This window comes from Mustelus asterias, chromosome 8 (genome assembly GCF_964213995.1).
Source record: "Mustelus asterias chromosome 8, sMusAst1.hap1.1, whole genome shotgun sequence".
NCBI lineage: Eukaryota > Metazoa > Chordata > Chondrichthyes > Carcharhiniformes > Triakidae > Mustelus > Mustelus asterias.
Genome location: NC_135808.1, coordinates 112375179 through 112400825, shown reverse-complemented (window position 1 = coordinate 112400825; position 25647 = coordinate 112375179). Strand labels below are relative to the sequence as shown.

Here is a 25647-nt window from a genome sequence, read left to right as displayed (position 1 = left end):
GATCCGATGCCCTCTCACTTTTTCTAGAAGCCTTGCATCGGAGATCTTATCGAACGCTTTGCTAAAATCCATATAAACCACATCTACTGCTTTCCCTTCGTCAATGTGTTTAGTGACATTTTCGAAGAACTCCACCAGGCTCGTAAGGCACAAATAAAATATATCTGGTTAACTAATTTAAAATGAATTTTTATTAATTATTTCTGGACGACTTTTATTGCCCCTCTACTTGAAACAAGAGCATAATTTGATGGTGAGCTATATTAGACAACTTGTACCATGGCTTGTTCCATGGAAAGTCAGGACAGACAATTTCATATTGTTGTTTCTGTCAGTGGTGGAATTGTGCTGCTGCAGGTGTCATTGTGTCTTTCAGAATGGTCGTGCCCAAATAAGGAATTTGTGACATGTATGTAACTGTTCTTGCAGGTACACTGTTCCTCCAGAGCATGGAAAGCGACTGGAACGCTTGGCTAAAGGTAAAGAATTGCATTGCAATCTATTTGGTAATTGTTTGAATTTCTGTCTTGAAATAACTTGGTAGGTTAAGGCCAGGAGAGAATTTTCTGTTGAATGTACTCCCCAGTTTTATAATTGGTAAGGAGATTGCTGCAGGGAAGAAATATTACACAGGTTTTGTTTGATCTCCATTTAAGCTATTATGAAATTTCTTACTAATATGAACACGGACACAAGATTACATTTCATTCTGTGCTGTTAACTTTGTGACATCACTCTGGTGTGCCCTTGAACTTTTCTGTTGGAAATGAAAGCAGTTGTGACATGAACGATTCTGAGATCCAGTTGAGCGTCTTGACCTTTTGGCTCCAGATTTAAGTTGTCTTTCTCATTATTTACAACACCAGAATCACCTGCACCCCTCTGCCCCACAACACCACCATTTTTCCTCTAATGTAGTCACTTCAGAATCTGTCCAGTTGATGATCATGAGAGTTTGTGAGGTGAAATAAGATTTTCTCTCCAACATAGAGCCCTCTATTAATTTATATGATTTTTAAAAAAAACTATATGCCCTTTCTTTACTCCTCTGGCCCCTGTCCTTCTCGACGGGACAACCTTCTTGAGCCTAGCCAAACAAAACTCTTTTAGATGTGTAGAATCCTGACGTTTGAAACTCTTGTATTTCTGGATGACTTTCTCTGATGACAATTGTAGGGACACATTCTGGAATGGTTCCAGTTTGAGTTGGTTCATTCTACTGGCCTGGAGTCTGATGCATAGCTGCCCACTCCACAGAGACTCGAGTCTCACCACCTAATTTGTGCCCTTGATATAAAAGGGTCTGAGTATCCTGTTTACTGTAACATTCTTCATTGCCATCTTTGATTTAGTTCTCTTTATTTGTGTGTTCTCAAATTTGGTCATTTAGGATTAGCTGATTCCTCTTGGAAGATTCTGATGAGTAATTTAATTCCACCATTCCCTACTCTTTAGTTCTACTTTGCTTTGCTTTAAGTTGCACCAGTGTCTGGTTCACAACAAAAAGTGGCAGGAAATGTTACACAGTAACAATGTGAAAATAATGTGGCTACAAACATTGGTAGGCGTTATTTATCTTGTACTTTCTGCAATTTTATCATTGAGCGACCAAATTCAGATCGACTCCACAGTCCCTGAATCACATATCACTACTTAACACCATTGAGGGAACATTATCACCAGAGAGCAGGAGCAACTCTTGAAGAAAGCCTAACAACACCACCTTGTGTTACGTAGGACATGTAATAAACACGACATTGTCAACATCTCCCATATCATGAACAAATGGTTTTTAAAAATACATCAATTTTTACTGCTTCGTCATTTGAAAACCATGGAAAACTGACTATCTCAACTGAACCCACAAATGCTTCATCGGTCATCAAGTAGCAAGCCACTAAAAAATAAATATCAATCAAAAATGAGTTGACCTTTAGTTCATTTTTTCTCTGCATTTTCAAATATCCAACACTTAAAATATCAAATTCTATTCTGCATAATCAAATTTGGATATGAAATTTGCTTTGTGTGTCATTATAGTCATCATTATTTGGAGGTCTGATCTCTCAAAGACCCAAATCTTTGCATTTTCCTTTATGCTGGGATTTGGATTCCTTTCATGGTCTCTCATTCATTAGTGCATTGGACCTTAACTGTCAGAGTAAATGCATTAAACAGTTTCTGTTTTAAATGTGGCCACGCGCAGGGGCACCGTATCTGATTTTCTAATAATGTTTAAACACAATTATTTCTTTGCATAAGTAGAAAACAATTATTAGAAGACCCACGTTAAACAATAACATTCTTTCTTGCGTGGCAATTTTCCTCATCACAATCTATAGGAGTAGTAGAGTTTAAAATGAGTGAAAATCAATTTTGAAACTGTTGTTAGAAAATGTTTAGTGAAAGGATGTTACTTGTTGGAATGATTTAACAGATGAACTATTAGAATTGAGTAATAGGGAGTTCAAGATGCGTTTGGATGCTAGGTTGGGAAAAACTGGAGTGATAAGTGAGAAATTCAGCGAGTCAAATAGCCTTTCCTTGTCCTTGATTTTTGTCTTATTTAGTAAATGATTTGTGAGATGAACAGTCTTAAGTCTTACTGAGTGTTTTTTTTAATAGGCTTTTTCCCAGGAAGCGCTCAAAGCTGTGAAGCTTTTCTGCGGCATAAGATGACCTTAATATCCCCCTCTATTCTCAAGAAATATGGAATCCCTTTTGATAGGGTATGTACCTAATGCTATTGAGACGTGTACAGTCATAGCCCAAGCAGTTCTTTGGCTGGCATGTTTATTTTCATTGATATTGTATGGGTGGGGGCTAATGTCTGTGCTGCACTCTATTTCATGGCAGACTTCATTTCAACCAATTTGCTGTTCAACTTCAACCAGTGAAGTATGATTGCAAACCATTTCTACAAAGTCTCATCAAAAATGAAATCCATACATTTGGGTCCACGATGATTGCAGTTTTTATATGCTCTGCTCAGCATGATGTTGGTGTATACATTTCAGTGGCACACATTTTCTGAAATCTAATATTAGGAGTCATTAGTATGATGGCCAAAAACCTATCATGCAATAAATCTTATTGATTTCTTAAGGTGTTTGAAATGTTGAATGTATAGAACAGACAACTGTATTCAAGTGCAGCAAAATCCTCAAAGTAAATCACGTGATTCTGTGCAAGGTTTAATAATTTTAGTCTAGCTCAAATAAAAGTAAATTATTTTTCCTAAATATGTAGTCTACTCCAGTTATTGGACTGTGAAAGCTAATTGTAAAATAACTTGGCTCCAGAAGTCTTCATCTGAAAACACTTTCTCAGCCAGTATCAATTTCTGTATTATTTGAAGAAGGAAATACTTGTTCTCAAAATAATTTGGTTATCTGTTTTTGAACAAGGGGTTAATAGGGGGGCAGATGTACTTATCATGTATACTTAGTGTTCTTGTTATCTAGACACTACATTTAAATACTTTTTATCTTCTAAACATCTCCATAAGGAATTGTTGAGACAGTTTTCACATTTTAATTCCTTTAAAGCATTTTTTTAACCTAAGTGTTTATAGGTTACTTACATTTTGTGCCAGTGAAGTAAAAGTGTTTGTTGATCTCTGTCCAGAAGTAGAATATATCCAAATACTTCATCTTGCTGCTCCTATTGACTTCAGTTGCACTTACACTGTGTTATTGGTCTAAGGATGTTGCTGAAAAATTGACCCATATTATGGCAGTATCTAATTTTTGCTGCCCCACTCTTATTTCCCAATTCAAGATAGGAAGGAACTTGTGCAAGGTACTGCTCAATTTGATGCAAAGTGTTTTGAGAGCAGGAGTGTCCGCTTTATCCGAACGATTTGCAAAACACACATCAGCCAGACTGCTGCAGCACTGTGGGTGTATTTACACCACGGACGGCAGCAGTTCAAAAAGACGGTTCACTCCCACCTTCTCAAGGGCAACTAGGGGTGGCCAATAAATGCTGGCCTGGCCAACGACGCCCATATCCCGTCAATGCATTAAACAAGTAGTATTTTTAAATTGTCTATTGATCATCTGTTTTAATTCTTTTTGTGCTCTGCTTGTCCTGGTTACTCTTCTTACCAGAAATTAGGTGCACCTCTTGTCAATGTTAAATCACTATAAATGTCTCTGCTTCAATAGTGGGGAGAAGAATGGGCTAAGATTTTGCTCAGCTGTTAATCCTCGAGCTCACCTGTTTTTTTTTATCCTGTTGGTTACTTAATATTTTAATTTAATTTTTGCTGTCTTGTTTGTTGCAATTTGTCTTTTTATCTGTAATATATTCATTCTAAGGAGACATTCAGGTTTTAACCATTCTTTTCATTAATTCGTAGGTAACTCAGGAGGCAGGGCAGTTTATGATCACATTCCCCTATGGTTATCATGCTGGTTTTAACCATGGCTTTAACTGTGCTGAATCAACCAACTTTGCCACACTTCGATGGATAGAGTATGGGAAGAATGCTGTTCTGGTATGTACTGTTTTTTGATAGTGGAAGGAACCTGTGGCCAAACCATGGCTTACAGGGGAAATTAGAGGTGGTATTTGATTCAAAGAAGAAGCATACAAATTGGCAAGAAAAAGCAATAGACCCGAGGATTGGAAGCAGTTTAAAATTCAGCAAAGGTGGACTAAGGGATTGATTAGGAAGGGAAAAATAGAGTGTGAATGTAAGCTAGCGGGGAACATAACTGACTGTAAACGTTTCTATAGGTATGTAAAGAGAAAAAATAACAAGCGTTAGTACTGCTGCCTCACAGCGCCTGGGACCCGGATTCGATTCCTGGCTTGGGTCACTGCGGACTCTGCACATTCTCTCCGTGTCTGCATGGGTTTCCTTTGGGTGCTCCGATTTCCTCCCACAGTCTGAAAGACGTGCTGGTTAGGTGCATTGGCCGTGCTAAATTCTCCCTCCGTGTACCCTAACAGGTGCTGGAGTGTAGCAACTAGGGGATTTTCACAGCAACTGCATTGCAGTGTTAATGTAAGCCTACTTGTGACACTAAATTTAAAAAAACAAATGTAAGTCCCTTACAGACTGAAACGGGGTAATTCATAACAGGGAACAAAGAAATTACTGAGGAGCTAAATTCATACTTTGCTTCTGTCTTCACAAAAGAAGACATGAATAGTGTACCGGAAGCTCTGAGAAACACAAGTTTTAGTGAGGAGCTAAAAGAAATCCGTATTAGAGAAATGGTTTTGGAGAAATTGATGGGATTGAAGATGGATAAATCTCCATGGACTGGTAATCTTCAACCCCAGAGTCATTATGGAAGTGACCTGGAAATAGTAGATCTATTGGTGGTTATTTTCCAAAACTCTTTGGACTCTGGACTGGCTCCTACAGATTGGAGGGTAGCTAATGTAAGCCCGATATTCAAAAAGAGAGGTAGAGAGAAAACAGGGAACGATAGACCAGTGAGCCTAACGTTGGCACTGGTGAAATTGCTCAAGTCCATAATCAAGGGTTTCATAGCACAGCATTTGGAAAACAGTGGTATAATCGGACAAAGTCAGCATGGATTTACAAAGTGGAAATCGTGCTTGACAAATCTGCTGCAATTCTTTGAGGATGTAACTAGGAGAGTTGACCAGGGTGGACCCGGTCGATGTGCTTTATTTAGACTTCCCATTGGCAGGCAGTGACTGGTGGGGTACCACAGCGATCTGTGCTAGGACCCCAGCTGTTCACATTATCTATTAATGATTTGGAAGAGGGAACTAAATGTATTATATCCAGATTTACAGATGATACAAAGTTGAGTGGGGGAGTGAGCTGTGAGGAGGATGCAGAGATGCTTCAGCATGATTTGGAAAGGCTGAGTGAGTGGGCACATGCATGACAGATACAGTATAATGTGGTTAAAATGAGAGATTAGCCACTTTGGTAACAAAAATAAGAAGGCAGATTATTATTTGAATGGGTGTAAATTGAGAGGAAGATACTCAGCGAGACCTTGGTATCCCTGTACATCAGTCGCTGAAAGTAAATGTGTGGGCATGGCGAGTGATGAAGGCAAATGGTATGTTGGCCTTCATAGTGAGAGGATTTGAGTATAGGGATGGCGATGTTTTACTTCAATTGTATAGGGTGTTGGTGAGGTCACACCTGGAGTATTGTGTGCAGTTTTTGTGACCTTATCTGAGGAAGGGTGCCCTTGCTAGAGAGGGATTACAGCAAAGGTTTACCAGACTGATTCCTGGGATAGCAGGACTATCGTAAGAGGAGAGACTAAATCAGATTGGATTATAGTCATTGGATTTAGAAGAGTGAGAGGGAACCTCATTAAAAACCTTCAAAATTCTAACAGGGTTAGACACGGTGGATTCAGAAAGAACATTCCCAATGGTGGGAGAGTCCAGAACTAGGGGTCATAGTTTGAGGATAAGGGGTAAACCTTTTAGAGCTGAGGTGAGGAGAAATTTCTTCAAACAGAATGTGGTGAATCTTGGGAATTCACTACCACAAAGTAGAGGCCAAAATTTTGTGATTTCAAGAAGGAATTAGAAATAGTTCTTGAGGCTCAAGGGATAATCGGGACTTTGTTGGGGGGGGGGGTTGAATTTGATCATAATGAATGGTGGAGCAGGCTTGAAGGGCCAAATGGCCGACTCGTGCTTCTATTTTCTAAGTCAGTTTCTATTTATGATAGTATTTTGTTGATCTCTGGAGGTGCCACAGGTTTTATAAATGTGTTTATTGATTTGTGAACAGTGCAGAGATTTTCATGTTGTATTTATGAGAACAAGAAACAGTACCAGTTTTGGCATATAACTAATCCAATTGTTCATTATATAATGCATTATATATATCTTTCTATTTGTCAGAAATTGCATTTTTCTGTATTTTACTTGCCTTTGTTCCCAATTCTTGTACATTGCTGCGCCATGAATAGAAGACTAAATGTTGTGGGTCTTTTAGTCGTCAGTTTTCAGTGTATTATGGTAATGATTACAACTTTGTTCTTTTTAATCCAGTGCTCATGCAGGAAGGATATGGTAAAAATTTCGATGGATGTTTTTGTGCGCAAGTTTCAGCCTGAACGTTACAAGTTGTGGAAAGTAGGAAAAGACAACATTTTCATTGATCACTCACGAGCCACTCCAGAAGCAACTGAATTTCTTGGTGAAGAGTTGAACTCTGTAACTGCAAAGAGTTTGAAGGACCAGCAGGCTGATGAAGCTGAAATGGAATCCGATGACAAAGTTGAAAAAGAAGAACACTCCCAGCAGGAAGATGTTGGTGAAATTAAAAGGTAGAATTTCTTCAACTGCTTGTACCTCTTGGGTGCTAAGCTGGTTAAGTCCAGTATTTTGTAGGGAAATGCTACTTTGTTAGTGACTGCTCCAATGTGTTTATATGATGTCCATTTTCAAAGGGAAACAGTTGCTTGAGACTTTCTTTGCACAGATACAAGAAGTATCTTTTTCATGTAACAGTAATCAGTAGTTTGCAACTTTATGCCTGTGGTGCTCAAGTTCAAACCTCTATTTCCATTTTTTTCACCTGGTAAAATTGATTTTCTTTTCTAAATTGTGAAGCTGTAGCAGTGGAATTTAGCTATAGTAATGTTCTGTTATTACAAAAATTGTAATCTCATGAACTATTTTTCTAACGTTTTATTCCTACATCTTTAACAAGGAAGTAACTTAGTCAACTTATCAAAGATTCTGGCAAGCAGTTCCTTAGACCCATAGTTTGAAGTCCATCTTTAATACTCTTTCTGAGCAAGCTGTTGATTTAACTTTTAGCAGCAGACATGCTCATGTGGTACCTTGAGAACAATCTTCTAACAATTGGATATTTTACAGAAATATATGACTAAATTAACTAATTCTTCTTGGCTCGTAAGTTATTTCCTATGAACATTTGTTGATTCATTTTGCAAACAGACATTAAGCTTACATTCTGTATGCATCAAGAACAACCTGGTGACAGGATGGACATGTTGAGTCCTCTGCAGAAATAAAGCCTGCTGCAAACTTTGAAATACTTTATCACTAAGTCAAGGGGCATTGTAAAAAATGTACAAGTGTATACAAAGTAAAAAATTAGACCTTCATTTAGATCTGAAGTGTGTCAACATTTTGTGTTTGAAAACTTAATTTGGAGTAACCTCATGTTGCTGCTTGGATAGCTGCTAAATGATACCTCCCCAAGGTTATATATGTTACCTGTCAATGCAATGCAAGCTCGAACTGTGTTTAAATATTATTGAATTGCCTGATTTTAATTAACCACCATGGGGGAAATCTCAAATTATCTGTCTACTCCATTGATGGAGATGAGGAAATATATAGTTGGCAATAACCATAAATGATCTGTGCAGCACTAAACCATACAGACCACAAGTTTCTGGTGCAATACTATACGGTGGAAGCACCTGTAAAGGAACAAAGATAGGTCATCATACTCCAAAAATGGAAACCAGCTGTGGAAAGTAGAGGAGAAAATTGGTGGAATGCAACAAATTATTGTTCAGTGAGGAATAGATTTTTGTGTTTGTAGATGTGCTTTAAGGAAGGCAATCTGCCGTCCTTACCTGGTCTGGCTTACATGTGACTCCAGAGCCACAACAATGTGGTTGACTCTCAACTGTCCTCAGGCAACTAGGAATGGGCAATAAATGCTGGCCAGCCAGCGATGCCCATGTCCCATGAATGAATTTTTTTTTTAAAAAAGACAGCAGGAGATCTTTTGGTTGTGCTTGTTCTTTATAATTTGCGAATGATCATCTTTTATTATCCAGTCCAGTAAAACATCGAATAGGAACAAAAAGACACAAGGTTTGCCTCGAGCTGCCCCAGGAAGTAAGTGACAATACTGCTATCTTGAAGGAAAGTGAAGAGTGTAATCCTGTTCCACTGATTGAGTCTGAAGACTTTAAGGAAGAACTGAAAGAGGATCAGAAGAGCTGCTGTAAAGTGGAAGTTGACAGTGCTCCAGGTAGGATTTGGTCGACGTTATTCCAGTTACTGTAATCAACAGTCGTAACTTTATTCTTTTTTTTCTCCTGAATGCTGTAACTTTTTCTATGGCATGGTTGCAGCCTGTTCAATATCTTGCCAGGATGTGAACTGAGAGAGTTAGCTGCAGTTTGTTTACAGGATAAATTGGGCTGAATTTCCTAGGCCACCTGCAACCAGGAAGGTAGGTGGTTGGAGCCATGAATTAGGATGCCATGTTATTGGCGACTAGCCCACCCACTCCCATCATGATTGCAGGAATGGCTGTTTCCACCTGTGTTGGGGGAAGGAAAAGGGAGGCTGTGTCTGTGTTCTCTGGGTTTTAAGAAAGACTCTCCAGATTCTTCCCTTATTCAGCAAATGAGCAGCAAATTCTAACATGAGAGATTAGTGCTCAACATGGAGCCTGGTCGTAACCTGCTGGGATGGGGGGAGATTGCCTTTTGTCAGGGATCTGGTCCCAATCAGAGGCCTCTCCTCCTTCCCTGTCCAACGTAACCCCACCACCGCTCTCTCACAGAGGCCTGTCAGCCTAGCCACAGCAAGGTTGCATACACCTAAATGTCCACATCCGTTACTGAAGACCACCTCCTTGGCTTACGTGCAACACCAGAAGTAGCCACTGCTCCAGCTGGCGCTGTTGACGTGCAGAGCTGCTGGCCTTCAATGAGCTGGCAGCTCTGTGAGGCAGGGGCATCCTAGGGACAGACAGCAGTCCTGACTCCTACAAGTTGGGGCTATTGCAGGGTGTGTCAGCCAAGCAAGGGCAGGCTTGCCCCCAATATTCATGCTAGGCTGTGTGGAGCTGGTGGGGAGGGGGGGGTGGTTGGGGGCTGCTCATTCGAAGAGCCGGTGCAGATACAATAGACCAAATAGTGGCCCCCTGTGCCATACAGATTCTGAGAGATCTCTATAGCGTCAATAATAAGTTCAGTAAGAAGTCTCAGAACACCAGGTTAAAGTCCAAAAGCTCATGCTACCAAATAAACCTGTTGGACTTTAACCTGGTGTTGTGAGACTTCTTACTGTGTCTACCCCAGTCCAACGCCGGCATCGCCACATCAATAATAATTTCTGAAGGCCTGTTGCCGTTTTATGTGATGGGTGTTTGGCATCTTGAGTGTCTCACTGTGTGGGAGCAGGACCCTTCAATTAGCTTATTCAAACTGAACTCCCAGAGTGCCATTTAGCTTTTGCAGTGGCTACATGGATTTTCCACGGATTGGGAAACTCGATTGAAAGGGAGGCATTCCTTGCAGGCAAGAGCCCTCCCCCAGCTGCTCGAGTAGGCCCTCGGCTCTATACCTTTCCACAAGTTTTGATTGCACCCAAGCCTCGATGGCTCTTCATAAAAGCAAATTACTGCAGATGCTGGAATCTGAAACCAAAAGAGAAAATGCTGGAAAATCTCAGCAAGTCTGACAGCATCTGTAAGGAGAGAATAGAGCTGACGTTTCGGGTCCAGATGACCCTTTGTCAAAGAAATTTGGAAAAGTGGAAGCAAAGGGGGGAATAAAGGTAAGGGAAGGAGGAAAGAGTGGTGTGGGGTGGGGGGGGGGGGGAAGAAAAATGAAGAAAGACAACAAAGAAATAAAAGGTAAAGAACAGTTTAAAAAATTGAACAAAATAGAATAAAAACAAAGGAGGCCGAGGTGGGGTACTTCTGTCCCATCTTCCCCCCTCCCCCACCCCCCAACATCTTCATCTGTCACAGCTTCTCTGCCATTTGGCCATTCACACCCTTTATTCTCTCTGTGGACTGCCATTAGCAGTCTTTTCCCCAGGTTTCTGTGGCTATGGCTCATCTTTCATTCCCTCACCCTGCAGCATAAATATCTCCCACTTTCTATGTCTTTTAGCTTTGACAAAGAATCATCTGGACTCTTTTCTCTCCGTACAGATGCTGCCAGACCTGTTGAGATTTTCCAGCGTTTTTCTCTTTTGGCCACAATGGCTCTTCCATGCCAGAGCAACATTCCCTTTTCTACTCCCAGCTCCAATTAACGAAGCTCTGGCTTTCTTGCCTTGTCAATTTGGTCAGTCGGAAATGGAAGAAAATGCAATTGGGTCTCTGCATCCTCTGTCTTTCTGGGCTGCTTGTATCTTCCCATAAATATGGGAGTTTTTGTTTCAGTCCCATGACCTGGTAGACATAATGACAGATGTTGTGAAGCCCTTGCATATTTTTCAAACAAGAATTCTAATACAATTAAGAGTGAGAGAGATTCTGCTGATGGCTTTGTACTGAAGGTTTGCTATTGCTGTCGAAATTGAATGCACAGAGATTCTACTTTGAGTATATTTGTTCTGAGCCACAAGATTGTGCAGTGAAATAGCAATTTCTTTTCTGTTTATAATCCATGTTTTCCTTTTTGCAGAGCCTGGTCCAGCACAAGTTGAACCACACGGCGAAAATAGTCCACCGGAGGAGAAGCTTACCTTGAAGCGAACCATGTCCAGTGCGGTGGACACGGCTGTTACTGTGTTAAACTTCTCTGTGGCCAGTCCTTCCCAAAATACTCGCGTCCCATTTGTGAAATCGTATGAATCCAGCTCATCTGATTCAGAGACGACAAGTACTCAAAGTTCAAGTCAAGAGAGTGCTGCAGAGGACTCTGATTATAGCCCAGATTGGAATGAAACAGTTAAAACAAATATTGGAACTAGTCTCAATGAACAAGATCTTGCAGAGGTATTTATACATAAAGTAATTGCTTGGAGATGTTTCTCTTTATCTCTCTCTTGAGCAGTCTCTTTACCTTATAAAGCAAGATACATTAGTCAAACTGATGCAACATTATGAGTATGGTAGGGAAAATAGTCTCAAAATCGCATTAAGTAAACAGGGTAAGGTAACTCAAATCTTATAAACTACTGATCCACGGGTTGAAGAAGTCTTCTGAAAATCAAGTTTGTATGATCACTTTGCTTCCCTTTTGTGAATATTTGCTTCAACTGACACAAGTGCATTATTCACAGCATTTTCATTAGAGGATGTTTGGATGAAGGAATTTTGCACATTGTATACTCGTATGCCCAAGAATATGCCTAGAATCACCTTGAATTTTACAGGGGGCTTTTTAACCAAAAATTACTGTGGCGGTCTCTTCAAAAGGCGATCTACAACCCTTTTGATAAGATCATCGCCTTCAACCATATCCTCGATTCTAGGGTGACATCCACTCAGGGTCACAGGTTTCTGCCATAGGTGGTCTTGTGACTGAACAGGCTGATTCCTGACCCACAGACCTTTGGGCACATGGGGCAGGACATCCCATGAGGTACTATGTTCTGAATGCAGGATTTGCTTCCTTTTCTTTCCTTCTCTGCCACCTGTCTGCCTCATTAAGATAGTTGGACTTCAAGCATGATGCAGTTTGATAGACAAGTTGGTGCCGTTTTGAATGACTCATCGAAAGCTCCTCCCAGTCATGCTGCCATATTCAAGAGGAGCTTCAGAGCGTCTTTGTAGCATTTTCTTTGTCTTCCCCTGGAACACTGGCCGTTTGAGGACCTAGTGGGGGAGATGCTTTTTGGCCATCTGGACGTGGGCCGGAATTCTCCCAGAAAATTCTAAGTGTTGAATTTGCATGAAAACTGGAGTAATTCATGCTGTTTTTTTCAGTGGGAGTTCAGAGAAGAATCTTCCGCACTCTGTGCAGTGCAGAGGCCACCAGCGTGAATGTCATTAAAACCTAGGGGGCAGAGCCTATTCCTGCTAGAGGGGCTGAAATCAGTGTGCTGAGCGGGCCATTGCGCATGTACCGATCTATCAGTGCTGAGACTGGTGCATGCGCAGAGGTCCCACACTGACGGCCTCCCGATTGCTGGCCAGCTCAATCGCTGGCGCCCCGACCACCAACAGTTCCCTCCTTCCCCCACCGATCCCTATGCAGAGTGGCAGTGGGACCCCCATGCCCCCTGGGCATTGGCACCTAGCCCCTTGGGCAGTGCTGGGGCCCAGGCTGGCACTGTCAGGGTGCCAGTGCCCAGGGGCAACCCCAAGCTTGACTCTCTGGGGACCCCAGATTTCCCCCGCTTCACTCCAGCGGGGTTGGGCCACTGGTTACCTGAAAGTGAGGAGCTACTCTAAACCCTGCTGGAGTGAAACACTCTGGCACCAGGAATCTGGTGCTGGGAGAGGCACTCGGGGCCGGATGCCCAGCGTGGATTGCGTTAACCCGGTCCCGCTGAAATCTCCTGGCCCGCTGCGCTAACAAATTAGCACAGCAGGATGGGAGAATCGCCCACATGGTGTCTAATCCATTGAAGGTACAGTGCGGCCCTGTTTATAACTTCATGGTTGGGGTCCATAAAAGCGGGGTCGCGCTAAATCGGGGTCGCGCTAAATTTGCCAATTATGAGCGAAAAAAAGAGTCCCATGCATTATATCCGAATTCGCGCTAAATCGGGGTGTGTTAAATCGGGGTTCCACTGAAGTTATAATTATCGCATTCCTGAAGGTGGGTGTAGAGGGAGGAGATTTATCCCTCCCAAATAGAGTATGAGTAAAAGACCTTTGGTAAGCTGTCAGGACCTCCTGGAGTTGGCTCAAGTTGTAGAAAAGTTAGCAAGCTGATTGCAACACCAGAAGTGGTGTGCAGAGATTTAAAAATAGCTGCTCTATCTGATTAAAAGGTAGAAGTAGTGTTCCAGAAGGAATGTGATTGGCAAGTTAACTTCTAATATACGTAAGTGTGAGATAATATATTATGTAGGAAAAATAAAAAGGCTGCATTCTCCTTTAGAAAATAAGTGTCCTAATGGGGTAGGGGCACCGAATGATCCGGGGGGTTCAGATAAATCGCAAAACGTACTGATATGGGTTAATGAAGATGTTTAAAGATAAAAGCAACCAAAGTGTTGGGTTTATTTTATGTTGATATAAAATTTAAAAGCAGAGAAGTTATGCTAAACATGTATAGAGCCTTGGTTCGACCACACAAACTCCATGAATTTTTCTGGTGGTACCAAAACTTGTGTATTGCTCTGGCTGTTTTTTGCAGAATAGAGAGGCGTGATCTGATGGAGAGCTTTTAGGCTTATGAAAATGTTTGACTGCGGTGTTGCTGCTTGCAGGAGAGACCAGAACTGTGGCTGTAAATGTAAGATGGTCATTAATAAATGCAGGAGAATCTTTTTTATCCAGAGAGTGGTTAGAATGTGGAACTCCTTTTATTGTCAGGGGTAATAAGTGTTTAGCATAGATGCATTTAATGGAAAGCTATAAAAACATATGAAAGAAATAGGATATCTGGAGGAAGATGAGAATGAGGAGACTTGTCAGGAACACCCAGAGCTTCCAGCCACCTATCACTTCAATTCTCTGCCCCTCTCCCACTCTAACCCTCCTGTCCTGAGCCTCCTACACTTCCACTGAAGTTCAACTTAAGCTCAAAGACCAACACATTCTAATTAAGTTCAACAAGTTCCGATCATAACTGCTGTCTCCATTGTTTTTCTTGATTTTGGACGGTTGATGAACCGGCTTTGCTCGTTTGCACCTCCAGATGTATTTTTGTCTCTTTTACGTATCCCACATCTCCTTTTGCCTTAAACCATTATTCCTTTCATCAGTGGCATCCTATCACAGATATTCCCTTTTGTTCTGCACCCCTCCTCCCCTTTCTCTACTCTTATTTGCTTAAAACCTGTTGTATTTCCATTTCTGATAAAAGATCATTGATGTGAAACTTGGCGACCATAACTCTGTGTTACACTCTGTTTTCAGCATTTACAACACAAATTATAACCAGTTTACCTCCAACCTCATGTCTATTCCTGTTGAAGGATATTTTGTATGTGCAATGTTACGCTTGATCAATTGGGCTCATCAGTAGCTTTTAGCTTTAGCCTTAGCAGTATTTATGCTAACAGAAGACTTGCAAAAAGGATGGCTGTCGTCCATCGCTGAAATGCAACTTCTGTCTCTCCAAAGGGAGTACAGATTTATTGTTTTGTTCTTCCACAGATGGCTGAGCAATATATGAAAGAGATGAAATCTAAGAAGAAAGCCAAGAGTCGGCGTCAGCCTCTGAGTAAACCACCGCGGCACCATCCACTTTCTGTGGTAAAGGACTGCGTTAGCGATGAAGGTGTGTAGCTACACTCAGACTTAACATGCAGCCATATTCAAAAGGCTTTACTGTTGAAGTCTTTGTTGGGGACTGAATTTTATTACATTAGACTAATTCATGTCTGGGGTCAATAATGTAGCAAAGCTTGTTTTTAAACTCATGCCACAATGTGTAGGTAACAAATGTGTTCTCTTGTAGTTTGTCCTCTATATCATGGGTAAAATGTGTGCTGTAGAAAAACCAAATTTGCTAGCTTTGTGACACTATTGATTTTTATTCTGCAATTGAAACCTTTTCTCTTCGTGGCTAGCTCTTGGTTAAAGACTTGGGTCACTTCATGTTGCCAACGTAGCACGTGCAATAGAATGAGAAAATGTGATGAGGAAAAGCCTCTGAGGCTTAAAGGAGGCAATGGGAATATCAAATTTAATTGCGATTTGAGATATTTTTAATGACCTGGTCAAGTGCTGAGCAACCTGCGGCCGCCCCGAGTTTGAGTGGGGCCCACAAGACACTAGTTGACCATTGCCCACCTGCAGGGTTACCACACTCTGCCAATTTCCATCTGCATAATTTTTTTCCTACTGGCATGACTGAAGTGATATTTCTGTGAAGCAAGGGCAAGTGAAGTGGTTGCACACGGCATTGACTGAAAGCACTGTATGCTTCCTCTGTGTGCAAAGTGTAAATATTTATTTTGTTTTTGCCATTTGAATTTTATAGTTCTACAAATATATAAATGATTAAGCACTTTCTATAATTCGATATGAAATATTTGGTGTGTATTAAATGTATTCAATCATATTCATGAGTCCTGGTTAGTGAAGAAACCTGATTTTAGTCTTGCATGTGGCCCACTCACTGGCCCAGCTCTATCAGCAAGCTCAGCGATACAATAATGTGAAGGGTTGTGAAGAGAATTCTATTGCATTTGGAGAGATGATGGGACCTCCTTTGGCACACTTGTTGGAAGGGAGCTTGGGGAACGATTGTGAGGAAAAATCGGGGAGGTGGTGGCATAGTGGTATTGTCTAATAATCCAGAGACCCAAGGTAATGCTCTGGGGCCACGGATTCGAATCCCGCCACAACAAATGGTGAAATTTAAATTCAATAAAAATCCGGAATTAAAAGTCTTAATGAAATCATTGTTAATTGTAGTAAAAACCCATCTAGTTCACTAATGTCCTTGAGGGAAGGAAATCTGCTGTCCTTACCTGGTCTGGCCTACATGTGACTCCAGATCCACAACAATGTGGTTTACTCTTAAATGCCCTCAGGGATGGGCAGTAAATGCTGGCCGAGTCAGCAACGCCCACATCTCATGAATGCAAAAAAAAAAATTAAAAAGGAAATGGGATTGCTAAAAGTAGCAAGTACATTCTGAAGACATATTAAGACCATCAGAAGTCACTAGAAAGTGTAGCTGACCATACTATGTACGTTCATTTGATAATGTTCCATATGTAATGGACTTGATTCTTATTAAAACTGATGTTTTTGTAACAGAAATGCCAGACTTGTTGACAGTAGAAGATGACCCAATGGAATCGGAACCATGGGCAAAGCCACTTGCTCATCTGTGGCAAAACAGGCCCCAGAACTTCCTTGCAGAACGGGAATACAACTGCATAATGGCACAGCAGATGCCTTACTGCTCGATTTGTGCACTCTTCCAGTCGTACCAGGTTGGGATTACATTTTTTTGTTTTCCTCCAGTTTTTAAACTTGGACTAAAGTTTTCTTTTATAAATTACCTTGCTACTCAATACTTAGGATGCTGGTAGATCTTAAATTGTGTTGCTTAGAAAAATCAAAACACTTGTGTCAAATTTGCAGTGGCACAGTGGTGAGCATTGCTGCCTCACAGGGCCAGGGACCTGGGTTCAATTCCAGTGTGTGCTCCCCATGTCTGCGTGGGTTTCCTCCAGGTGCTGCGGTTTCCCCTCCTCAGTCCAAACATGCATAGACCAGGTAGCTTGGTCATTGTAAAATTGCCCCTTAGTGTCCCAAGATGTGTCAGTTAGATGGATTAGCCATGGTAAATGTGTGGGGTTACGAGGAGAGGGCCTAGGTAAGATACTCTGTCAGAGAGTCAGTGCAGACTCGATGGGCCAAATGGCCACCTTCTACACTGTAGTGATTATGTTATTTACACATTCTTGTGGACTGACTATGGATTGTGAAAAATGAAACATCATTTTTGTTCTAAATTAATTTAAGATATTTGGATGTAGTCATTGCAATACACATTGTAAACTGAGACCACTGTGCCTCAACATAATTCCTGAATTATAGAATGCAATTGATTGTCACTGTTGAAATTCCAAGTACAGTAATACTGCATATTGCATATTTGTGGGATGTAGTGAATACCGAATACTCTGAAGTGAGTTTTTTGGAAGGTATTTCTTATAGTATCCCCCATGCACGATTGATTTTGTAGTTTTTAGGATAGTTGTGGAATTATTTTCCCCCTAATGGCAGTATATCAAGTGCTCCAGACCACCAGTTAATATTTCCCTAAATGGTAGAGAAGTTTCCTTTTATGCTTCATTATTTATCACTTGCAGATGAAGTTAAATTTTCATAGTTTTTAGAAACCTGTTTTTTTAAGTTTCTGCTTTTTTGCCAGTGTCTTAAACTGTGGCAGAACTCAATAGCACCAACCAACCTGGGTGCAGGTGTGAAGGGGTTGATATGTTGCAGGGGTTTTTTTGGGTTAGACTGCAAAAATATCTGTCCCCTTGGGTGAATTTCAAGAAATCCATAGGACTTCTCAGTGAAGAGCAGAGATTTCTCCCAATACCTTGGCCAATAATTACCCCTCAAACAACACCCTTCAGAAACATTATTAATTGTTCAAGCATAAAGATCATAAGGGATCTTCATATGTCCTTTCCCTTACGGGGAAGAGTATTGGTGACTAGGAGATTTTCACTTTAAACTTCAAAAGTTGATCTGAGTAAACCTTTGAAGACAGATTTTATCTACTTATTTTTTCATGACTATTCCAATCATTCTGCAGCTGCAGATGTTTCACACTCTGAACTCTCGCCCTCCTTTCTCTGGATGTAGATCAAAGGGATCTGGTACTCTGGTGGGATGGGTCATATGGACAATTGTTCTCATCATTAAAACATACCAGAAGGGCACATTTCCGTTCTGAGGAGTTTTTCATGGAGGATACCCCAAGTAGATAAACTTTGAATTGTATATTGAGAGACAGGCACTCTATTTAGACTTTGTTAAAGCTGTACTGTGCACATACCCAGCAAGTGACTTTCTAAAACGTTTCAATTGAGATTCAGTGACTCTTGAGGTACATACATTTGTTTTGATCGTTTATGGAACAGTGGGATAATAAAACCAAATCTTAAGTCCACACAGTCATTACTTTCTGATGAATTTGGCTGTTCCACCCTGTGGTTGCAATTAGATGACCTTTCCTATAGCTGTTGAAAAGATTGTGTAACTGCTAATGTTTATCTGCTCTTCTCTTATTTGTAAAAGGCAGTGTTGCCACCGGTTTCATAACAAGAGGTCTAACCTGAGCTTCTATGAATGCATAATTTTCTTAATAGAGCATTCCTGGTGTAACTGAAAATTAGAAACTTGGTGCAGAAAGGTTCTGGGCAGTGGCTATATCCTGTCAGCGTTGGACTCAGCTTAATATTATCAATTACATCAGATCGTTTATATGTTTCTCCCCTTACTGACACCGTCCCACTTTTATTTTGATAGGTAGATTGTCAGGAGAGTCAGGGTGCCGGAGTCAAAAGCCAACCGTTGGACGCGGGCAAACCCAGAAATCAAATGAAAAGCAAACCATTGGTCCCAGAGATGTGCTTCACATCTGGAAGTGACCACGTAGACCTAACTCTCCCCACCTCTTATGTTGACGACGATGGAACAAGCATCCTTGTGACATGTGCAAAGTGCTGTGTATGTGTTCATGCAAGTAAGTGTAATGGGATCTTGTGGTAGAAGGAGGAAGGAGCTTGGAGGGAGGAATTGAGGAGCAGGTAAGTCCTCCCTAGTTTGCCAGCCAATATTTATACCCCAACCAACATCACTGAAAAAAATGTCAGATTTTCTCATTGTCTGTAATATAGGGGGCACTGCAACCAATTTACACGTAACCAGGTTCCACATGCAGCAGTGAAGTTTTTTTGAAGTATAGCACTGTTAAACTGTTTGAAGCATTCTGAGGAGCTGTGGAGTGTTATAAAATTGCAAGTTCCTCCTACATTTTCTGGTGGCTAGTTGGTCTGTGTACTGAATTTTGAATTCCTAACTTTTGTCCCATGAACAAATAAAAAGAAAAAGAGCCATAGCAATCTGGTTGACTCTTAGATGCCCTCTCAAATTGTCTAGCAAGCCACTCAGTTGTATTCAGCCGCTACAAAAGAATGAAACTGGACAGGCCACCTGACATGACCTTGACACTGGAAACGACAAATGACAAACTCAGCCCTGTGAGCCCTGCAAAGTTCTCCTTGCTAACATCTGGAAGCTTCTGACAAAATTTGGGGAGCTGCCTGACGTAGTCATACTCTCAGAATCATACATTACAAATAATGTCCTAGACACCATTATCACTATTCATGGGTCTCACCGGCAGGACAGACCCAGCAGAGGTGGTGGCACAGTGGTATGCAGTTAGGAGGGAATTGTCCTGGGAGTCCTCAACATCGACTCTGTACCCTGTGAAGTCTCATGGCATCAGGTCAAACATGGACAAGGACACCTCCTGCTTACCATGCACCATCCCCCCGCCCCCCAAGCTGATGAACCAGTACTCCTCCACGTTGAACGCCACTTGGAGGAAGCACTGAAGGTGGCAAGGACATAAAATATACTCTGCGTAGAGAACTTCAATGTCCATCACCAGGAGTGGCTAGGTAACAGCACCAGAGACTGAGCTGGCAACCACGGATCAGATTTAGGATCTGCCACATGCAGCCATGAATGGTGGGGAGTAGTTAAGCAACTCACTGGAGGAGGAGGAGGCGCCGTCACAAATATCCCCATTCTCAATGATGGAGGAGCCCAGCACATCAGTATAAAAGGCAAAGCTCAAGCACTCGCATCAGCAGCCAGAAATGCCAAGTGGATGATCCATCTTGGACAGGTCACCAGCAGCACAGATATCTGTCTTCAACCAATTCAATTCACTCCACATGATGTCAAGAAATGGCAGTTCCTCAGGGTAGTGTCCTCGACCCTTTAGCTTCAGCTGCTTCATCAATAGCCTTCTTTCCATCATCGGGGCAGAAGTGGGGATATGCACTGATGATTACACCGGGCATGTAGTTGCTGCTGGTAATGCTCTTGAGCCCTTCGGGGACTTTCGGCTCGATCCCTTGGAACAACTCGTTCTGTATTTCCAAGGAGACTGTCTACCAGTGCATCCATGCCTGGGAGCACCAAGTTTGTGCAGAAGCCTTATAATCATAAGCTCCTTCCTGTAGACTTTTTGCAACTTCAAACAACTGTAGAAAGCACCAAATGTGTAGAATCGAAGAAACAGCTGCTAATCTTTAGCAGTTGATCCTTTTTTAAATAGCCCTGGTGGGGTGTCCTTGAATGTTGGCAGCTATACAAAATTAAGAAAGGGCGTTCACTGGAGAATTGAACTGCAAATTGGCACTGCTGGCATCAGATCAGCATTACACACTAAACGTTGTTGTGATCTAACTGCTTTGCATACTTTCATGGTTTTTTGTGCCCTCACCAATACAGTAGCTGGCATATGCACTTCAAAAGTGTGTGCTCACAAAAGTATGCATTTTGTAGCTCTTAAGGGCACTTGCATCTAAGAATAAGGAGGAAATTATCCTGATTTCTTGCCCATGGTTTTATCACATTTCTACTTAATGTTCTCCTCAAGACAATTTGGGGAGGTGATAAACACAGGCAGTAAATGGTCAACTTTAGCAGCAGAAGTCATTTCCTGAATTTGCACGTTAGTTTAAATAGAATGGCTGAGCTCTGTGGCATAAAGGTGACTTCCCTAAAAGTGAGCAATTGGCATATCTGAAAGGGAGAATGGATTCCATTAAAGGAAATGTATGCATTGTGGATTGGTCAAGATTGTGGTATGTTTAAATGAAATAAGTTGCATTTATGTAACGTTCTTCATGATCTCAAGCCGTCTCCCAGTCCTTCACAATCAAATTTTTTTTTGTTGTGAAGCATTGTCACTGTTGTAAAGTAAACCCATTTGTGCACAAAAAGCTCCACAATGTGGTTAATGAAATATGACCGATGAATCTATATGAGGTGTTGATTGAGGTATATCTTGGCCATATCACTGGGAAAACTCTCCTGTTTTTCAAATTCTGTCATGGGATATTTGGCATCCTGAGGGGACTTTGGCTTAATATTTCAATGGAATATCAGCAGTTCTGACAGTGCAATTATACCTTTGCTGTCAGCCTATGTAAACCTCGGGCAACAGTGCTACCGCTGAACTAGGCTCCTCCTCAAACGTTTGTCAACAAGGACAAATCATAAAATTAATCCATTGAAAAATAAATTGCCATGACCTGTTTAGTGCCTAGTCAAAATGTTAATTTTGAGCATTCCTCCCATTCCTCTTTCCCATCCTAATGTCTTTTGTGGGATGGGTTTTAAAAATACGCAAATTAAACAGTTACTTTTTTTTAAAAAGACTATTATTTTAAAAAGCTGCATGACTTAGAATATGTGATAAACTAAAATTCAAAATTTGATATGCATCTTCAATAGGTTGTTATGGAGTGGCTCCTGAGAAAGCAACTGATGATTGGATCTGTGCAAGGTGTGCAGCTAATGCTTTAGCAGAAGTAAGTATTTTTGTCTTTGGTCTAATAGTTGTAATGCAAGACATCATTTTATTCTGTTGATGATCTGAGGGTTATCATGAAATTATCTGTATTTCACTTTTTTTTTTAAAAACAGCATTGCACAGCACTCTAATCTGCCTTGATCCATATTCTTGCACAGGGAGCAAAGGGAAATACTTGGCCATTATTTTAAGTTGTGAATTCTTGACTGTAAAATCTTTTTGCAGTCAATTCATTGGGTTCTGGGACGTGGTATCTGTAAATCAACTCCAAGCTACACCTAATTGGGTTTGTTTTGGTGGCTGAATCGTAGATCCAGTTTTGTTTGGGTCTGTGATCCTGTTAGCAGGATAAGGAGGCTTGATTTAAGAGTGAAAATGGCAGAGACACGTTGGTACACACACATGTTCAGACACTAGACCTGGATTGAATGAGCATTGGTGGTTAATGGTTGAATTTTTGATTGAGAGTCCAGATTCTATTCCTGGCATTTCACATTGTGCACCCAATCTGGCCTCGTTCTTTGAAAAAACACTTGGTAAAGTGCCACACAATAGGTTGTTCCTTAAAACTTAGGGGTTGGGGTAATAAAGTTATGTGGATTGAGGATTGGTTAATGGACAGAAATCAGAAGAGATAAATGGGTAGTTTTTGGGTTATACACTGGGATGTAAACCAAAGATCGGTGATTGGGAATGTTATTACATTCCATATATCAATGTCTGAGAGATGAGGGAGCTCTGTGTTTGTATCCAAGTTTGCTTGTGATGCAAAGCTCATTGGGAAACATAAGCTTTGAGACTGTCACAGAAACTGCAGAAAGATATAGATTGACTAAATGGAATGTAATGTGGAAGAATTCAAAGTTATCTACTTTGATAGGAAAAATTGAAAATCAGAATATTTATTAAAAGGAGAGGCTGGAACTGCTGGTGTTCAGTGGAACTCTGGTGTCCTTTTATGAGTTGCATGCAGGTACAGCAAGCAAATGGTGCATTCACCTTTTAAACTGCAATCTCTTTGCAATTGAGTGAACAAGTTTTATCGCAATTATATAGGACCTTGGTGAGACCACACCTAGGAACCTGTGTATAGTTTAGGCCTCCTTTTCTTTTGGTTTCTTTTTACTTTGAGTGTGACAAAAGTTCAGTAGACTGATTTCTATTAAGAGGAGATTCTCCATGAGGAGTAATTGAGTAGACTATACCTAGGATTAAGAAGAATGAGGGGGAAATCTCTTTGAAGTAACAACATTTTTGCGAGGCATGATGGCAAAGATTTTCCATGGCTGAGGTGTCTTGAACTTTGGGGTTAGAATAGGGGTTAGCCACCCAGAACTGACATGAAACGTTTCTTTGCTCAGAGGGCTGTGAACCTTTGGAATTCTCTGCCCGAGTGGTCTATCAAAGCTGAGTCATACTATATTCAGGACAGAGATCAATAGAGATTCGGATACTAAGGAATTGTGGTACCTGGGGATCGGGTGGGAAAGTGGTGTTGATTTTTTTTTTAAATTCTTATTGAATGGCAGAGTGCACTAGAAGGGTTGAGTAGCCGCCTACTTGTTTCTTATGTTAAACAAAATTAGCTGCAGAAGTGGCACTGGACAATTGTGGAGATTTTTTTGGAAAACTTGCTTTTAAACATGCTTGTACGGGTTTACATTTCCATCATTCTTACAGTATATGAAATTGAAATTTGCTCTTCAATCTGTTTATGATCTGATCCAAATGTTTAAAAAATTGCCTGACAAGTTGCAGCACCGGCCTGATTTTATTTTTTATTTTTATATATTTTATATTTAAAGTTTTTTTATTTTATTGCTATCACAAGTAGGCTTACATTAACATTGCAATGAAGTTACTGTGAAAATCCCCTAGTCGCCACATTCGGGTACACTGAGGGAGAATTTAGCATGGCCAATGCACCTAACCCACACGTCTTTCGGACTGGAGGAGGAGGAAACCGGACACCCTGAGGAAACCCACGCTGACATGGGGAAAACATGCAGACTCCACGTAGATCGGACCTAAGATGGGAATTGAACCTGGGTCCCTGGCGCTGAGGCAACAGAGCTAACCACTGTGCCCCTATGCCACCGTGCCTGCTTGACTTTTGTGTGGTATGATTTACACATAGTACACAAAACAGTTGTATATGGAGCCAAAAACAAAATATTGCAGATGCTGGAAATCTAAAATTAAAATGCTGGGAATAAAAACCCGGGCAGCATCAATGAAGAGAGGAAATCGAGCAGTATATTTCAGATTGATGACAGAATTGTTCTTGACCGATTTTGACTTGTACCTGTACAGGATTGTTGTCTATGCACTCTTCGGGGAGGAGCACTTCAGAAAACCACCGACAACAGGTCAGACTAACCAATAGACCTATACATTGTGCTTTTTTTTTGATGCTTGGGAACTGAAAAATCCATGAAGGACTTGCTGCTGTGCTGTTTTAGTTTGTAGGGCCTGTCCTACCTGTTCTCTCTCTCTCTCTTCCCCCCCCCCCCCCCAGCCATTGCTGTTTCGACTACATACGCATGGGCATATTGTTGTGCACTAGGATATAGTACATAATTGCATGCTAACTATGTGACCTCAGCAATCTCGTCTTGATTTGTTTTATTAATTTGGATATTGGAAATGTTTTTATATTAAACTCAGTATTTCACAATCATCTAGTTCAGAAGGAGCCTTTTTGGGCCATCATACCTAGGCTGGTTCTTGAAATGCAGTCAAACTACTCCCAGTTTCCCTGTTCCTTGTCCATAGCTCTGCATTTTTACCCCTTTAAAGCATATATTTGGTTCCCATTAGAAAATTTCTATTGAATAATACATAGTAACAAAGTCGAGTCCTCCTGGTCATTTTGCCAATTACCTTAAATCTTTGTCCTATGGTTATTGACCCTCCTACTGGCAGAAGCAGTTTCTTTCTTTCATTAAAGCCCATCATCTTATTGAATATCTCCTCCATTTAATCTCCCTTGAACCTTTTTGTATGTGTGGGGATTTTAGTTTCAATTTCAATGGGGCTACTATTGTGCTTAGAGATAGGTTACAATGTGAAAAGTAAATAAGTTGGCAGAAGCCTGTTGCCTCTGGCTTCCAAATGAACTTGGAGTTGAAAGGCTTTTTGAATTTAGTTTTAGCTGAATTTATTGGCAGTTGATTTGTAAGGCAAGAGAGGAAATATTCTCTTTTGGCTTTGATAGAAGAAAATGGAGTATTGGATAAGAAAGCAAGTGTAGAGAAATAAAGTCCAGCTAGTTAAGGAAACTAAAGAAATGAGGTTTCCAAGAAGCCCGAGTGTAACAGTACTAGAACAGAGAACTGTTCAGTAAAGATGGACAGAGCTGAGTAGAAGGCTGAGTTAAAGAGACAGCTGCAGTAACCAGAGTTAAAGTGGGAAAGCAGACTTCAGAGGTAAATCAAAAGTTTGATGCCATCTTAATACAGTCTGGGAATCGATATTTAAAGCAACTAATGAAGACAAAGAAATCCTGAAGGGGAAGGTGTAAAACCTGTAAGCAAATCCTTGATGGATGCCTTGGAAGGAAAGTCTTATTTAAAAGAAGATTTGAAAGTGTGTCTTTTTGAAGTGGAATTTGAAATCACTTGTGTGGAAGCCAGAGTTCAGTGAAACAAGGTGGCTCATGGTGTAACTATCATCTGGAGGGATTCTGAGAAGAAATGCACAGAAACTCACTTGGGCTCAGAACAGTGTATGTTTTGCC

The 25647-nt window shown here is 41.0% G+C and overlaps 1 protein-coding gene across 1 annotated transcript in view; it reads left to right on the top strand.

Moving 5' to 3' along the window:
* Positions 1-25647, top strand: part of kdm4aa (lysine (K)-specific demethylase 4A, genome duplicate a) — a 57328-nt gene that overhangs the window by 16115 nt on the left and 15566 nt on the right. Inside the window, exons 6-16 of the mRNA XM_078218746.1 lie at positions 430-479; positions 2626-2729; positions 4364-4501; positions 7012-7289; positions 8784-8980; positions 11379-11692; positions 14972-15095; positions 16586-16764; positions 18821-19037; positions 21830-21906; positions 24222-24277. Coding sequence (XP_078074872.1) covers positions 430-479; positions 2626-2729; positions 4364-4501; positions 7012-7289; positions 8784-8980; positions 11379-11692; positions 14972-15095; positions 16586-16764; positions 18821-19037; positions 21830-21906; positions 24222-24277 — 1734 coding nt within the window. The remainder of the gene's footprint in view (positions 1-429; positions 480-2625; positions 2730-4363; positions 4502-7011; positions 7290-8783; positions 8981-11378; positions 11693-14971; positions 15096-16585; positions 16765-18820; positions 19038-21829; positions 21907-24221; positions 24278-25647) is intronic.